A 17,049-nucleotide genomic window follows, 5' to 3' on the forward strand; every position below is an offset into this window, starting at 1 on the left:
CTAAATGCAGTGTATCATAGAGTGCATGCCTTAAGATTCATTCATAGAATGTTATATACAAAAATAGAATTGTTACCTCCAAAGGAAGTCAGGAATCTGCACGATAGATTTACTGTACATGCGGCAGGTGAAAGAAAACATCTGCCCATGGATGAGATGCAGTGCCTTCAGAAAGTATTTATACCCCTTGACTTTACCACATTTTGTGTTACAGCCTGAATTCAAAATGGGTCGAATGTTTTTCTTACGCATCTACATACAATACCCCATGACAAAGTAAAAACATGTTTTTATAGATTTTTCCTAATTTATTAAAAATGAAATACCGAAAAATCAAAATGACCTAAGTATTCAGACCACTAAGTCATTACTTTGTAGAAGCACCTTTAGCAGTGATTATAGCGGAGTCTTTCTGGGTAAGACATTAAGAGCTTTTCACACATGATTGTGCAGCGTTTGCCCATTATTCTTTTCAACATACTTCAAGCTCCGTCAAAATGGTTATTGATCATTGCTATACAAACATTTCCAGGTCTTGCCATATATTTTCGAGTAGATTTAAGTCAATTGTAACTCAGCCACTCAACATTCTCTGTCTTCTTGGTAAGAAACTCAAGTGTAGATTTGGCCATGTGTGTTTAGGTTATCCTGCTGAAAGGTGAATTCATCTTCCAGTGTCTTGGAAAGCAGACTGAATCTAGGATTTTGCCAGTGCTAAGCTCCATTCTGTCTTTTTAATCCTGAAACTCAAACACATACACATAACGTGCAGCTGAGTGATACTCAGTAATGTGTTATTTGATTTACCTCAAACATACCACTTTATATTCAATGAATTATTGACAATTTTTATGCAGTATTACTTTAGTGCCTTGTTGCAGGAAGCATTCATGTTTTGTAATATTTGTATTCTGTACAGGCTTCCTTTTCACTGTCAATTACAGTGCCTTGCGAAAGTATTCGGCCCCCTTGAACTTTGCGACCTTTTGCCACATTTCAGGCTTCAAACATGAAGATATAAAACTGTATTTTTTGTGAAGAATCAACAACAAGTGGGACACAATCATGAAGTGGAATGACATTTATTGGATATTTCAAACTTTTTTAACAAATCAAAAACTGAAAAAGTGGGCGTGCAAAATTATTCAGCCCCCTTAAGTTAATACTTTGTAGCGCCACCTTTTGCTGCGATTACAGCTGTAAGTTGCTTGGGGTATGTCTATCAGTTTTGCACATTGAGAGACTGAAATTTTTTCCCATTCCTCCTTGCAAAACAGCTCGAGCTCAGTGAGGTTGGATGGAGAGCATTTGTGAACAGCAGTTTTCAGTTCTTTCCACAGATTCTCGATTGGATTCAGGTCTGGACTTTGACTTGGCCATTCTAACACCTGGATATGTTTATTTTTGAACCATTCCATTGTAGATTTTGCTTTATGTTTTGGATCATTGTCTTGTTGGAAGACAAATCTCCGTCCCAGTCTCAGGTCTTTTGCAGACTCCATCAGGTTTTCTTCCAGAATGGTCCTGTATTTGGCTCCATCCATCTTCCCATCAATTTTAACCATCTTCCCTGTCCCTGCTGAAGAAAAGCAGGCCCAAACCATGATGCTGCCACCACCATGTTTGACAGTGGGGATGGTGTGTTCAGCTGTGTTGCTTTTACGCCAAACATAACGTTTTGCATTGTTGCCAAAAAGTTCAATTTTGGTTTCATCTGACCAGAGCACCTTCTTCCACATGTTTGGTGTGTCTCCCAGGTGGCTTGTGGCAAACTTTAAATGACACTTTTTATGGATATCTTTAAGAAATGTCTTTCTTCTTGCCACTCTTCCATAAAGGCCAGATTTGTGCAATATACGACTGATTGTTGTCCTATGGACAGAGTCTCCCACCTCAGCTGTAGATCTCTGCAGTTTATCCAGAGTGATCATGGGCCTCTTGGCTGCATCTCTGATCAGTCTTCTCCTTGTATGAGCTGAAAGTTGAGGGACGGCCAGGTCTTGGTAGATTTGCAGTGGTCTGATACTCCTTCCATTTCAATATTATCGCTTGCACAGTGCTCCTTGGGATGTTTAAAGCTTGGGAAATCTTTTTGTGTCCAAATCCGGCTTTAAACTTCTTCACAACAGTATCTCGGACCTGCCTGGTGTGTTCCTTGTTCTTCATGCGCTTTTAACGGACCTCTGAGACTATCACAGTGCAGGTGCATTTATACGGAGACTTGATTACACACAGGTGGATTGTATTTATCATCATTAGTCATTTAGGTCAACATTGGATCATTCAGAGATCCTCACTGAACTTCTGGAGAGAGTTTGCTGCACTGAAAGTAAAGGGGCTGAATAATTTTGCAATTCTGTGATTGAAATTCACTGCTCGACCTTACAATTATCTATGTGTGGGGTAAAGAGATTTTTTTTGTATGACAACCTCATGTTAAACACTTATTGCACAGAGTTAGTCCATGGAACTTGACTTAAGCACATTTTTACTCCTGAACTTATTTAGGCTTGCCATACAAAGGGGTTGAATACTTATTAACTAAAGACATTTTAGCTTTTCATTTAAAAAAAAATCCACTTTGACAACATGGGGTATTGTGTGTAGGTCAGTCAATTTTTTTTTTTTTACCATTTTAAACTCAAGCTGTAACACAATATGGAAAAGGTCAAGGGGTGTGTATACTTTCTGAAGACACTAACTCACTGTTCTGAATAACAATCATCAATGAAAGAAAGTGCCAAGCTTCAATGTTTTAATATAAAACAAATAAACCCCCTTTAATTTAATTGGAGGGATATAGTGAGATTCAAATCCCTTCCATATGCAAAGGTAGTCTCAGGACAATCTTTTCAAGATTCTGCTTGAATAACTCAGGCCTAGTCTTGGCACCAGTCTGTTTAGCTATCATTCTACTCCTGTCATGCAAAACTTTGGCATTTGACAAGGAGACATGGTGTGGAATGTTAGCTAAACAGACCTAGGCTAACTCAGGCCTCAATCCACTGTCTCTATGAACATGGGTGCTCTGCTGTAACCAGCCAGTCTCACTCAGCAGTCTCCAAAGTGTTCCTCTAGCTCTGCCTCAGATCCTCAACTGGGACAACTGACTGCCTGAGGGTCCTCGATCCTCTCCTCTTCATCATCATCCTCCTCGTCGCCCTCCTTTTCATCCACCTCTCCCCTGCTCTGTTCCATATCTGACTCCTCGTTCCCCTTTGACCCCTCTGTTCCGTGTCCCTGCCTCGTCACTCTTTTCTCCGCCCTGTCCTTCTCCACCACAGCCCCTGCCATGGGGCACTTGTGGTCACTGTAATACTTCTGTCGGGTGAAGCCCTTTTTGCAGGTGGCACATCGGAAACGATAGTTGTTTGTGTGGGAGCGTTGGTGCTCAAGCATGTGGGCTCTTCTGCTGAAAGCTTTCTGGCAGTACCCACATTTATAGGGCTTGATACCTTGAGACAACAGAAACAAAAGTATGGCTCTAAATGGTTTTGAATCATCACTTTAAATGGCCTTCAAGAGCTGCAACAAGGTAAATTATGTTTACAGTTGTGACTGGTATATTAATAATTTACTACAATAGACAGGAAATACTCACCAGAATGAGACAGTATGTGTGCCTTCAGCTTGTCTGGTCTGTTAAACTCTTTAATGCAGCCAACATGTGTCCTGAAAGCACAAAACAATGCTTTGAATACACCAATAAAAACCCAACTTTCTGTTACATTGACATATCCCCAGGTTTTTATTGGAATCTTTTGTGGCTCAGGTTTCCAAATAGGCTCACATATGATCTGTTAGATAAATATACACCTCACTTACCTAAATGGACATTTGTATTTCTTAAAGGGCTCATGAATGAGCATGTGCCTCTTCACCTTGTCCTTCCTGTTGAACATGGCCTCACAAACAGAACATTGGTATGGCTTTTCTCCTGCAATGAAATGACAGTGTTGCCATAAGCACAGCAGAGAGAATCGAGTGAAAGTTATTTGCACCATAGGGTAATGTGTCTGCATGCCTCACCTGAGTGGATGCGAGTGTGCAGTTTGAGGTAGTGCTCTGTTTTGAAGAACTTTGTACATATCTGACATTTGAACCTTCCTCCGATACCATGTGTGGGCAGGTGCCGCCGGAAATACCTCTCACAAGGAAAAACCTGTTAAAAATAAATGCATTATTTAGAGTGACTTAATTCTAACATAGCAGCGAGTGACATTCATTTTTTCTAGAGCATACCTTTTGGCAATGTGGGCAGGGGAAGTTATGTGAGGCGGTTAACAAATGCTGCTCCAAGGCCTCTTGCGTAGAGTACCGGCTTTGGCATTTCATGCACCTGAGTGTGACAGAAACACTGGTGAAACCCGTAACCGTGGGGTCAAACTAAAGGCCATATAAAACACAGAGAGAAGCTGTGATCACACTGAAAAGAAAGCAACTGACTGAACTTTGTAAGCATTAGTATGACCTAATTAGGAGACTGGAGTTTGTGACGCTAACCTATAGAAAGTTGTCTCCTTGCGTGGGTTCTGCTGGGGACAGAAGCAGTGGGAGTACTGGTGCACCCCCAGCTCAAACAGCGAGGGGAACACCTTGCTACACAGGTGGCAGCGGTAGGTGAGCTGCTCCTGGTGCATCCGGGTGTGCTCCAGGAACAGATCTAGCTTCTGGAACGTCTGGGAACAGGTCTTCACCACACACTTATATACCTGAAACACAGCGGGAAGGAACATTAGAAGGATGAGTGGTGAGGACAGAGCTCTTAAGGAAGACATCTGACAGAATAACATTTATATTTGAATACCTGTTCAAAGGAGAACAAAAAGGTTTTCCAAATAATATGAACACCGATTGCCCCCTGTGCTTAATAATGCTCGTTCTTCATTATTGTTCTGGGTAGATCCTTCCCTCTGGCCATGTGGACTCACCTGCTCTCCTTTGTGCTGGGTCATGTGAGATTTGAGCTGGAAGTAGGTGCTGAACTTGCCAGCACAGAACTGGCACTGGTAAGAGCTGTCGATCAGGATTATCTGCTTGGTCTGAGCCTGCTGGCCATTGTGCTTGCCTTCACCATCAACCAGGCTGTCTACATCAGTCTGGGAGTCACAGTCTCTCTCCTCAGGCTTACCTGGGGCTTCTGAACACACAATCTACATTTATAATACATACTTAGGCCCTTAATAATACATTCATTATGACATACTTCATTGATTTTGGATATCATTACCACTATGTCATCCACAAAAGGTCTGAATGGCCTATAGAGAAAAATATTCCACAGTGAGATGATTACCTGGCTGCTCCTCCTCCTCATGCTGCTGTTCCTCCTGTTGCTCCATGACCTCCTCTGCACACAGTGGGACCACCTTAACTGTGATGGGCAGTCTGGACACTGTACTGGCCACGCCCGAGGGCCACACTTTGTGTGTCTGCATGTGCTTCTTCACATTAGACTTCTGGGCAAAGGCCCGGCCACATACGATGCACTGGAAAGGCTTCTCCCCTGTATGACTGTAGAGACATCAAAGATGTCAACGCATATGGATATTGCTTTTCTGTTTGGGCTGAATGGTACATTTGGTTTGTTAAGCTCACCTTCTGATATGTTGCTGGAGATCAAAGTTTTTGGAGAAGACTTTGTCACAGAAATTGCACTTCAGCTTCTGGGACTTTCCTTTCATTTGTTCTGCTGAAGAGCCAATGAATATTAACAATGGACAACATTATTTTATTTAGCCAATGATGAGAAAACAATGTAAAAATATATATTGTTAGGGTCAGACCAATATGTACTGTATATTGACATTTGTTTTCAAAATCATACCCACTGCTCCATCCTGGCCTTTCTTTCCATTTTTGGGTCGTTTAGGAATGATCACTTTGTCAAACTCCTCAAGCCCAGTTAGGTTTCCAGTGATGCTGCAGGTTTTGGTCTTGGTGCCTTGCTTCCCAGGGCTGTATATTGGAGGAGTGTTGAATGACTGGCTCTCCACACACTGACTCGGGACCTGTGGGCAGAAAAAATGTATAGTGTTAGTGAACTACTGAGCCAAACTCTTTAGGAAGTTGCCCAAAGACTGCAGAGTACAAGTCTGTCATCCTCCTCATTCTCTGCAAATCACAGATTGCATTAGTTAAAGCTCACCTGTACAGATTGGAACAGCTGCAAGCCCAAGGTGTGAATCTCTGCATTACCACTCCCAGACATTTGAGGCATTGTGCTGTAGACCTGGACCACTGAGTTGCTGATACTGGGTGGCACCTGGGAAGACAGAGGCTGAGACTGTCCGGGTGGGAGAGAGTGGGAGGACTGCTGATGGTGCTGAAGGTAGGCTGCACCTGTGTGCATACTCAGGTTGCTCTGAGAAGGAAAGATAAACATGATATGCAGTGAATAAAGGAATATACTTATTGAGAAGAATAGCTTAATTCGGGATGCAAAGTTCCATTAACAATTCCGGAAAGCTTCCCATCCAAGTTAGGCAATAAGCAAGGAAATCCAGAATCCTCCAAAACGGGATTTCTGGAAAACCAGGGAATCTTGGGAAAGTTACTGGAATTGTGCAACCCTATACTTAATTGAATGAAAACAACTTACCTGAATAGGTGGCTGCATTGCTGCCATGGGTTGGTCAATGGATGTGAAGGCGGAGATGGCAGACATCAGAACATCGTCGCTCACTAAAACATTGCCTTGGACCAGTGTGTGAGTAAGAGGAGATGGAGGCACTGTGGTGTATGTGGATACCTGATGTGGATAGCAAAACAAAGAAAAAAGGAAGGCTGCATTATTGCATTTACATTGCAAGTGAATTATTGTTCTGGTGCATGCTATGATACTGTATGGGCTGGGGAGTAAGTACAGGAGATAGGTAACTAGTTTATCTTGCCAGACTCATGGTGTGGGAAAAGACTAAGTGATCGACAACAAAAAACATCTTAGTTATCAATCAAAACCATACGTCATAAGCCAGTAGTGCTGTACCCACCTGTCTGTTGGGGGTCTGTGGCACAGAGGTAATGGAGGGCACAGGGGTGTAGGCGTTACTAGATGCCAGTGATACTGTAGACAGGGAAGGGGCATTGGACTGGCACTGCTCTCGCTTGTGGGTCATAAAGGCAGGCAATGAGTTGAACTGTTTCTTGCACTTCCCACAAAGAAAGACATCTTCATCATCTGTAGAGGACAATTGGGAATATACAGTACCTTCAGAAAGTATCCACACCCCTTGACTTTCTCCATATTTTGATACATTACAGCCTGAATTTAAAATGGATTAAATGTAGATGTTAAGACACTAGCCTACACACTATACCCCATAATGTCAAAGTGGAATTATGTCCCGGAGTAAAAATATGATTAACAAGTCACATAACAAGTTGCACGGACTCAATGTGTGCAATAATATTGTTTAACATGATTTGAATGACTACCTCATCTCTGTACCCCACACATATAACTAACTATCTGTAAGGTCCCCCAGTCAAGCAGTGAATTTCAAACACAGATTCAACCACAAAGACCAGGGTGGTTTGCCAAAGCCTCACACCTATTGGTGGATGTGTGTATATGTATGTATGTATGTATGTATGTATGTATGTATGTATGTATGTATGAATGAATGAATTAATAAATATATAAATGAATAAATATATATATATAAACCCGACATTTAATATCTCTTTGAGCATGGTAAAGTTATTAATTACATTTTGGATGGTGTATCAATACACCCAGTCACTACAAAGATACAGGCGTCCTTCCTAACTCAGTTGCTGGAGAAAAAGGAACCCGCTCAGGGATTATAAAACAGTTAGAGTTTAATGGCTGTGATAGAAGAAAATTGAGGATGGATCAACAACATTGTAGTTACTCCACAATACTAACCTAAATGACAGAGTGAAAATATGGAAGTGTGTACAAGTAACCGATGCGAAATGGCTAGCTAGTTAGCGGTGGTGCGCGCTAATAGCGTTTCAATCGGTGACGTCACTCGCTCTGAGACCTTGAAGTAGTTGTTCCCCTTGCTCTGCAAGGGCCGTGGCTTTTGTGGAGCGATGGGTAAGAATGCTTCGAGGGTGGCTGGTTCGAGCCCAGATAGGGGCGAGGAGAGGGACGGAAGCTATACTGTTACATACAGAATAAAAAAAGATTCCGAAACATACATCCTGTTTGCAATAGGGCACTAAAGTAAAACTGGAAAAAAATTGGCCAAGAAATTAACTTTGTCCTGAATACAAAGCATTATGTTTGGGGCAAATCCAACACAACGAGTACCAATCTCCATATTTTCATGGTAGTGGCTGCATCATGTAATAGGTATGCTTGTTACCGGCAAGAACTAGGGAGTTTTTTATGCTAAAAAGAAACAGAAGAGCTAAGCACAGGCAAAATCCTAGAGGAATAGCTGGTTCAATTTACTTTCCAACAGACATTGGTAGACAATAACCTAAAATACAAGGCTAATTATAAACTGGAGATTACACTAAATGTCCCAGAGGAGCCTAGTTACAGTTTTGACTTAAAATCTTCTTGAATAATCTATGGCAAGAATTGAAAACAGATGTCTAGCAACCAACTTGGCAGAGCTTGAAGAATTTTTTAAAGAATAATGTGCAAATATTGTACAATCCAGGTGTGCAAAGCTCTTAAAGACTTACCCAGAAAGACTCAGCTGTAAACACTGCCAAATGTGATTCTAACATGTATTGACTCTGAATACTTATGTAAAATTAGATTTCTGTATTTCATTTTCACTGTCATTATGGGGTTTTGTGTGTAGATGAGTGAGACAAAACATATACTTTGAATTCAAGCTTTAACACAACAAAATGTGGAATCAAGAGTATGAATAATTTCTGAAGGCACTGTATCCACCCTTCCATATTTAAACTGCAATCAGTGGAGATACAGAATGGGTCCTTGTTTTGAGTTACTGTAGTACCTAGTTCTCCGATCAACACAATAGAAATTGCAGTGAGACAACAATTAAGTGGATAAAAGGGAAGTACACACCCATTGCCTGAATGGTAGATGAGCCTGAGATGTTCTGGTTGTTTGGGTCAGGGACACCTCCCTGGCCATCCAACAGAGACTGGACAGCCAGGACTGTCTGGTTGTCCATCCCTAGAAGATAATAATAGATCTGGAGGTCAGAACGGTGCAGATCATGGTGATGATATACCATAGTACGACAGGAACAAAATAAAATAGGATTGGTGCGCTACTGCTATTTTGACAACAAGCAGCCTCTCAGTGGGTTGAAGCTAGCGCAAGTGGCTGTTGTTTCAATGCGACATACTCCCTCTTCTCAAAAAAATCCCCAAACAAAAGAAATAGCTATACATCACCATAAGCAAATTTAAAGAACAAATGCAAAATTATCCAAATTTACTCAACGAAATGCTAACTAGCTAGCTCTCTGGCATCGATTATTATAATACAAATTGTGCTTTACCATATACATTACCATAATTACACCTCCCAGATAACCCAAAATAACCTCACTTTTTCGAGAAAAAGTTGTCTTACAACACATTCATATGTTGTTAAATTAAAAGCGTGGTATATGATCAACGTGTCGATACCTTCCAGGACTTCAAATATAGCCTGCGCCATCTTGTAGTTCTTCTGTGTGTAGGCTTTCGATGAATATGACTGCGTAGCCGATAAAGTTCTGTAGGCGGATTCTCTCTGCCCAACAGCTGGTCCAGGGCCAGTTTCAACAGTTTTTGTCATGTTTTTGGTTTTGGATTCGGGTAGGAAAGGCTGATCCCAAGTCAGACGTTAACTCATTCATCACCCCTCTCGATTTGCTTCACAAAATAGTTACCAAAGAATAAGCTAATCAAATCACTTATGACATATTCAAAGGTACACTTTCTCACAGTTTATCTATAAGCCAAAAACATGTTTTCCCATTCATAACAATGAAAAGCGTGGCATCACAGAGAGTGGCATTTCATGGGAGCCAATGACAAGTCTCGGAAATTCTGACGTTAGAGGGACGCATTCGCCCAACCAATTGAAATCGTGATTTTCATGCACGTGCATGTTTCGCGGCAAAAATATTTGGCGCGTAAACCTTAACACTTGTTCTGATCAGCTGGAACAATAACAACAATAACACAGTCGGTTTGGCGCTCAGATTATAACTTTTATGGATGGACTTCAGTCAAGGTGATCAACAAGATGATCCATATAATTTGTTTATAGGATATGTAGATTTTTTTGTAGTGGAATTATTTGTCATTATTTTGGTTTTGTCGGATTGGTTCCTCGGTATGCTGACCAAACGAGATGGTGAAGAACTGAGTTGGCTGGTAACGTTACTGCAGCAAGCTTAGCTAGCATTCTAAGGTGCCCTAATTGTCATTTGAAAGGATGCGTAATAAATCCAGTTATTCGTCCAAGGTAGCTGAACTAAAAGTTCAGGTTAGTGCAATATTGCGTTAGGAAGAATACAAACTATTTAGGTTCCTGATTTGTTTGTAGCTAATATGTTGCTGGTACATTTAGTCTGAAACTGAATTGGCTTGTGTCTTCTGTCCCATCCTAACCCTGAAGCGAACACAACCACTTTTCTTGGCTAACAATACCAGCTAGGTAGCTAACTAGAGTAGCTAAGTTTTTCTAGGTCGTTGCAGTATTCAAGGAACTCTGCTTGCTAGCAACACAGTAAGCAAATTATGAGTTGTGTTTACAAACTGTACCAAACGAACGTTATTTGGATGTCTACCAACGTTAGGTAGCGAATTAGCAATTAACAAAGGGAAAGTAGTTGATAGATGTGGCCAGGCCTCACCGCACTCATTGTAAAGATGAAAACAATAGATTGCATAGAAAAGCTAGCAGCGAGTTAGCACGCTAGCTAACATTGATGCATGTTTATTTCACTTTTGTAAACTATAGATAAATTATTCAATATAACGATTTATCTTGTATAGCTACGGACTGTAACTACAGTCTGCAGCTGTCAGAAAGCGCAACAACAGTCTCTAAGGTTATTGTATAGCTGGCTAATTGTGAGGAAGCATTACCATGCATTTTTGATTTTGTGAGTTTTAGTTGTTGAAGCTTGACTGTCAGTAAGCTAATGTTAATATTAGACATGCTTAACCTCAGTATTTGTAAACCAACTCTTCTAATACGTTTGCACTATTATTCTCCCAAATTAGAGATTACTTGTGTCAGAAGGTGCTGAAAGTAGCATATCAAGCCTTTGGACTTGAATTTTGCCACAAAAGACAATTTAGGGGACTAGAGCACCCCGGCTGTGTGTGCCATGTCAGAGGCACTCGTATCAGGTCAGACGTCGGAGGACCTTTTGGCAGACTTTGAGTCTCTTTTGAATGCTGGGAGTATTGACTTATCAGAGAACCACCAGATAGTCATAATTTCTACCCCCGGCAATGTGGGCTTAAACTCAGCTGTACCCAGCAACACTGGAGAGATCCTCCTGTTCGCTACCCCCCAAGGCCCTGCGGATGTGGTCCAGGACCAGCGACGGCCAACTCTGGGACGACCTCCGGTAGGTAGCTAGTTGACCATTTTCATATGGGTGTTGGCTGGGGTGGGAATATGATGTAAATGTATCCCTGTACAATGACTACAGAAAGTGTGCATGTGTGAGAAAGAATGATCTGTAGCATCCACACTAACTTTTTACCTTTGTCTCCCTCCCCTCCCCCCCCCCCCCAATAACTTGTTTCAGGTGAAGAGGAAGCTGGACTTGGACAGTGATCACCAGTATGTCAGCACCTCTCGCCCACCTTCTCTTGGGAGGGCCCCAACGTCCACACCAGCACCACCCAGAGGTACAGACCCCCGGTTCACAATTCAAATAGAACTATTCATTTGAATTCAGTTGAAACTATTATAATTTTGGCCAAAGACAATAATTAAAAGTATTTTCATTATTGTGTCCTGTTCTCAGTTCCAAAGCCTTCGACAGAGAAGTCTCGCTATGACACATCTTTGAACCTGACCACCAAGCGCTTCTTAGACCTGCTAGCCCAGTCTCCTGACGGGGTGGTGGACCTCAACTGGGCCTCACAGGTCCTGGAAGTGCAGAAGAGACGCATCTATGACATCACCAATGTCTTGGAGGGTATCCAGCTCATCTCCAAGAAATCAAAGAACAACATACAATGGCTGTAAGTCTGGATTCTCGTACTGTACAGTATGACAATATCAAAAGTGTGTTCTGGCCTTCCTGGCTTATAATCCTTATTGTGCGTGCCTCTACAGATATTATTTAATACATACAATAAACCATCATCAGTGATTCCACAGGATATGTGTATTAGCTAAAAAAAAACACAAAAAAAACAGTATCCTAACATTCTGTTTGTCACAGGGGGAACCACATTGATGGAGCGTCTGTTTCCCGTTACCAGGACCTACAGAAAGAGGTCTCTGATTTGACACAGGCTGAGGAGAAACTGGATGAGCTTATTACCAAGTGTAACCTCCAGCTCAGACTCCTCACTGAGGATACCCAGAACAAGAAATATCCTCTTGTGTCTTGTCTGTCTTTCTGTTTGTGTTTCTGTGCCTTTTCTATCTACTGTATGTATTTGAATATGCATTATAGGTCAGTGTTTTTTCTTTAACATAATTGCACGCTGGGTTATTTGATGTGCCAGGATCTACGGAAGACTTTTGACTCTCCTGACCAGCTGGTGATGGTCATCAGAGCCCCTCCAGAGACCCAGATGCAAGTGTCAGAGCCCAGTGAGGTATGTGGAGGATAATAGACCAATGGACGCTTGCTCAAGACTCTCTTCTGGACCAAATACTGTATTCCAGCTAATGTGGTTTACATACCAACCACAACTATTGAATTGTATCCTCTCTGTTTCAATAAATTATTCCTTTGTTGTCTTCTGGCAGGGCTATCAGGTCTCCCTGAAGAGCACCCAGGGTCCCATTGATGTCTTCCTGTGCCCAGAGGATATTTCTGGTGTCTGCAGCCCAGTGACAGGCATCAGCCCTTCTAAGGCCACATACCAGATAATGCCCCAGCCTGCAGAACAACCACAGTGCAGTTCCACACAGGAAATGACATTGTCAACAGCTGCGTCCCAACAGAACTCCTCTCCACTGCCATTGTTTCGTGAAGCGGGTAAGCTGCTCTCACTAGTGTCACACTGTCACCCTGATAGGTTGTTTATTGCCTTGAGTTGTGCTTTAATGGATTTATTGAAAGAAATCCCTGACATTCTTGAACCTATCTGATAGAAAACAGCTTATGGGAATCAATATTGGTCCGAAACACAAGGTGAGACAGACTACCCAGCAGCGTAGCGTATTGTACTTTGTTTACATAAGACCACACGTCGCATTTTTTTACAAGAGAAATACTGCACCAAACACCTTAGGTAGATTTAAATTGCCCGACCAAAACCTATGCAATAATGTCAGTTAATTACAGATCTCTTGAGTTGTCTTACAGTGCATTTTGTTACGTTACAGCCTTATTCCCCGTTACCAGGACCTTACAGCCTTATTCCCGTTACCAGGACCTTACAGCCTATTTCCCGTTACCATTCCTGAAATTGAATATTATTTTTCCCTCATCAATGCCCCAAAATGACAAAGCAAAAACAGGTTTTTAGACATTTTTGCAAATGTATAAAAAATGCAAAACTGAAATACCTTATTTACATAAGCATTTGCTATGAGACTGGAAATTGAGCTCAGTTGCATCCTGTTTCCTTTGATCATCCATGAGATGTTTCTACAACTTGATTGGAGTTCACCTGTGGTAAATTCAATTGATTGGACATGACTTGGAAAGGCACACCGGTCTATGATCCCACAGTTGACAGTGCATGTCAGAGCAAAAACCAAGCCATGAGGTCAAAGGAATTGTTCGTAGAGCTCAGAGACAGGATTGTGTCGACTCACAATTCTGGGGAAGGGTACCAAAAAAACGTCTTCAGCATTGAAGTTTTCCAAGAACAGTGGCCTCCATCATTATTAAATGACTCTTCCTAGAGCTGTCCGCCCAGCCAAACTGAGCAATCGGGGGGGAAAAGGGCCTTGATCAGGGAGGTGACCAAGAACCCAATGGTCACTCTGATCTCCAGAATTCTTCTGTGCAGATGGGACAACCTTTGTGTAGCACAACCATCTCTGTAGCACTCCACCAATCAGCCCTTTCTGGTAGAGTGGCCAGAAGGAAGCCACTCCTCAGTAAAAGGCACATGACGGCCCGCTTGGAGTTTGCCAAAAGGCACCTAAAGGACTCTGACCATGAGAAACAAGACTCTCTGGTCTGATGAAACCAAGATGAAACTATTTGGCCTGAATGCCAAGCGTCACGTCTGGAGATAACCTGGCACGATCACTACGGTAAAGCGTGATGGTGGCAGCATCATGCCGTGGTGATGTTTTTCAGCGGCAGTTGCTGGGAGACTATTTGGGACCGAGGGAAAGATGAACGGAGCAGAGTACAGAGAGATCCTTGATGACAACCTATTCCAAAGTGCTCAGGACCTTAGACCGGGGCAAAGGTTCACCTTCCAATAGGACCACGACCCTAAGCACACAGCCAAGATGACGCAGGAGTGGCTTCGGGGCAAGTCGATGAATGTCCTGTACTTGAACCCGATCTAACATCTTTGGAGAGACCTGAAAATAAGTGTGCAGCGATGCTCCCCATTCAACTTGACAGAGCCTGAGAGGATTTGCAGAGAAGAATGGGAGAAACTCCCCAAATACAGGTGGGCCAAGCGTGTAGCGTCCTGCCCAAGAAGACTCGAGGCTGTAATCTCTGCCAAAGGTGCTTCAACAAAGTACTGAGTAAAGTGTCTGAATACTTATGTAAATGTGATTTTTCAGTTTTATTTTGAATACATTTTGTTTTGTCATTATGGGGTATTTTCTGGAGATTTGAGGGGACGACGACGACTATTGAATCAACTTTAGAATAGGGCTGTAACAAAATGTGGAAAAAGTCAAGGCGTCTGAATACATTCCAAATGCACTGTCGATTCATTCTGACTATTTTGAGGAAGTGATACTGGCTTTGTTCCTATTGTGTCTCATGGGGGACAAACATCAGTAACTGCCACATTGAACCACACCCCCAAAGACTGAAATCTTGTTTTTCTTAATGAGCAACAGAGAAACCCATACAGAATCAGTGCATTCAGTCGCTCTTTAACATTCCTCAATGGCTATTGGCTGTGGTCACTAAAACTGCATTTCCATTTTTATTTTTATTTTATTTTTTACAGGAGCAGTCCTGGAATGTTACCCGTTCACTAACTTGGGAGTGCTGCCAGAATTGGACCTTTCACCCTTGTCATCCTCTGACTTCCTCAGTGGGGAGGGCCTTGGTAACCCACTGGATGGGTTCATCAACCTGTCCCCTCCACAAAGCCACAGCTACCACTTTGGCCTAGAGGAGCATGAGGGCATCACTGAACTGTTTGACTCTGACTTTGGAGACTTCACCCCACTAGAGTTGGGGTGGAGAGAAACACCCACAGAACAAGAATGAGGTTGTATCTCTATGGAAATACACACCCTTTTCCCCTCAGAAAAGTATTCCCACGTGGATAAAATACAGAATTGTTCAGCACAGACAGTAATGGCACTTAAGTCGTCTAGCAAGAGGTTAGCTTTAGATGGCTATTTAATTTATTTCTACACAGATAATGTTTTTGTACCAAGAATGTTTTTTTTTTTCTTCCCCTAAGTGGCTTGAGAAGGTGTACTTGTGGGATATGGACTTATCAGCTTGGAAGCTAATACTGAATTTGTTATATTAGGTAGGCATTTTTGCCATAGTCTCAGGTGTAAGGAAGAGTCAGACTTTTCCGCTAAGAGTTGGGTTTCAGATGCATTTTAAGAAGTCTTACAGTATGTTGGCCAATGGTAATGGCAGGATATAGCCTATGTAGGTTAAGAGACCTTTTATAGATGAAGTTTGGGATGGGGGTTGGGATGCCATGCCTTAAAGCAGTGGTTCTCATTCCTGGTCCTGGGAACCCAAAGGGGTGCACATTTTTGTTTTTGCCCTAGCACTACACACCTGATTCAAATCATCCTGGTCCCCAGGACCAGGATTGAGAACCAGTACCTTAAAGGAAAGATTCACCCATTTTGAATGTTATATCGTTTTTGTGCATCTCTGAGCGATGTTCTATCGATTCCTGGGGTCCTTTCATGTTTTCATGTCTATCTAAGCTATTGTCTTTTCAATCTTGAGATGCACAAAAACATATTCAAACATTCAAACATTTCCTTTAACATTGATTAGATCTGTTTGGTAATATAATTACCAATAAGAAAATATGATCTCTTTTAAAACCTGTCCATATTGATCTACAGTTTGAATATTGTTTTACCAGGCTTTACATTTGGTTGATTGTCAGTCATACATTATATCACAGTTTGTCATTATCATGAACCTTATCACAGCTCCTTTTCTGCAGGTCGTATGCAGTGCCTTACAACAACAACATAAAAGTGTTGGATGGATGCAATTCAGGTGTTATTCTGTGTCTATAATTGAGGTTTTTGAATGAAAGTGTTACATTTGCATTTCCTAACAGTAAATTGTGGATTACTACTATTTGGGGCTGTCAGGCTACTTACTGTACTTGAGATTTCAGCCACTGTGTTAAAAGTGCTTAAGGGAATTTAACTCTGCAGTCAATTTCATGTTGTTCAGCACTTTGTTTTGTAGCAACATTACAAAATGAGCTTTTTTTTCCACAAATTCAGTGGTGAAAATAATTACTTGTACCAGTCCGAGTGGTTTATCAAGCATGTCTTTTGTATCAAATTTGTTTTTTTGAAGAATAAAAACATTGCTATATGGGGTAGTTGATGATGATGATGATGATGATAAAAATAAGGTGAAAACAAACTGCAAAGATTTCCATTAGCGTAAAACAGATATTTCTAGTTCCATCCCGTTGTTTAATAAGTGAAAGACAGACAATTTGACTGTCGGGCAAGTTGAACCTGCGTCTATTTTTACAAACAAAATACAAAGAATTCCAATACTGATCTTTCTGATTGGCCAG

General features: G+C 41.7%; 2 protein-coding genes across 14 annotated transcripts; one reads left to right on the forward strand and one right to left on the reverse strand.

Annotated features, from left to right (window-relative positions):
• Window positions 1–1,066: 1,066 nt before the first annotated feature.
• Window positions 1,067–9,967, reverse strand: LOC110532405 (zinc finger protein 341). Of its 13 annotated transcripts, none has more exons than XM_021616282.3 (15): window positions 9,592–9,967; window positions 9,020–9,130; window positions 6,993–7,180; window positions 6,602–6,751; window positions 6,149–6,364; window positions 5,828–6,011; window positions 5,599–5,692; window positions 5,297–5,514; window positions 4,932–5,140; window positions 4,504–4,712; window positions 4,243–4,339; window positions 4,030–4,162; window positions 3,826–3,937; window positions 3,602–3,672; window positions 1,067–3,455 (listed from the first exon to the last, which is right to left on the reverse strand). In XM_021616282.3, the coding sequence occupies exons 1-15, from the start codon at window positions 9,740–9,742 to the stop codon at window positions 3,094–3,096; spliced, it is 2,505 nt and encodes an 834-aa protein (XP_021471957.3). In that variant the 5' UTR covers window positions 9,743–9,967; the 3' UTR covers window positions 1,067–3,093. The 13 variants fall into 13 exon arrangements, with proteins under 13 accessions (XP_021471957.3, XP_090040911.1, XP_090040916.1 ...); XM_090184785.1 differs by having other exon boundaries at window positions 5,599–5,689; window positions 9,592–9,952; XM_090184790.1 differs by having other exon boundaries at window positions 5,599–5,689; window positions 6,993–7,106; window positions 9,592–9,945.
• Window positions 9,968–10,080: 113 nt separating this feature from the next.
• On the forward strand, window positions 10,081–16,838 carry LOC110532406 (transcription factor E2F1). Its single transcript, XM_036988353.2, has 8 exons — window positions 10,081–10,183; window positions 11,182–11,534; window positions 11,718–11,820; window positions 11,940–12,159; window positions 12,363–12,515; window positions 12,630–12,744; window positions 12,899–13,130; window positions 15,250–16,838. Exons 2-8 carry the CDS (start codon window positions 11,289–11,291, stop codon window positions 15,513–15,515), a joined length of 1,335 nt encoding a protein of 444 aa, XP_036844248.1. The 5' UTR covers window positions 10,081–10,183; window positions 11,182–11,288; the 3' UTR covers window positions 15,516–16,838.
• The last annotated feature ends 211 nt before the right edge of the window (window positions 16,839–17,049 follow it).

The sequence above is a fragment of the Oncorhynchus mykiss genome, chromosome 9, assembly GCF_057628025.1.
Source record: "Oncorhynchus mykiss isolate SJ-2025 chromosome 9, ASM5762802v1, whole genome shotgun sequence".
Classification (NCBI taxonomy): domain Eukaryota; kingdom Metazoa; phylum Chordata; class Actinopteri; order Salmoniformes; family Salmonidae; genus Oncorhynchus; species Oncorhynchus mykiss.

Excerpts from the sequence above, each read along its gene's own strand:
- LOC110532405 (XM_021616282.3), bottom strand. The coding sequence starts at position 9,742 with ATGACAAAAACTGTTGAAACTGGCCCTGGACCAGCTGTTGGGCAGAGA. Across the intron at positions 3,938-4,029 it reads GCACACTCGCATCCACTCAG|GAGAAAAGCCATACCAATGT; the intron begins GTGAGGCATGCA and ends ATTTCATTGCAG. Across the intron at positions 3,456-3,601 it reads ACACATACTGTCTCATTCTG|GTATCAAGCCCTATAAATGT; the intron begins GTGAGTATTTCC and ends TGTTGTCTCAAG.
- LOC110532406 (XM_036988353.2), top strand. The coding sequence starts at position 11,289 with ATGTCAGAGGCACTCGTATCAGGTCAGACGTCGGAGGACCTTTTGGCA. Across the intron at positions 12,160-12,362 it reads AAGAACAACATACAATGGCT|GGGGAACCACATTGATGGAG; the intron begins GTAAGTCTGGAT and ends TGTTTGTCACAG. Across the intron at positions 13,131-15,249 it reads GCCATTGTTTCGTGAAGCGG|GAGCAGTCCTGGAATGTTAC; the intron begins GTAAGCTGCTCT and ends TATTTTTTACAG.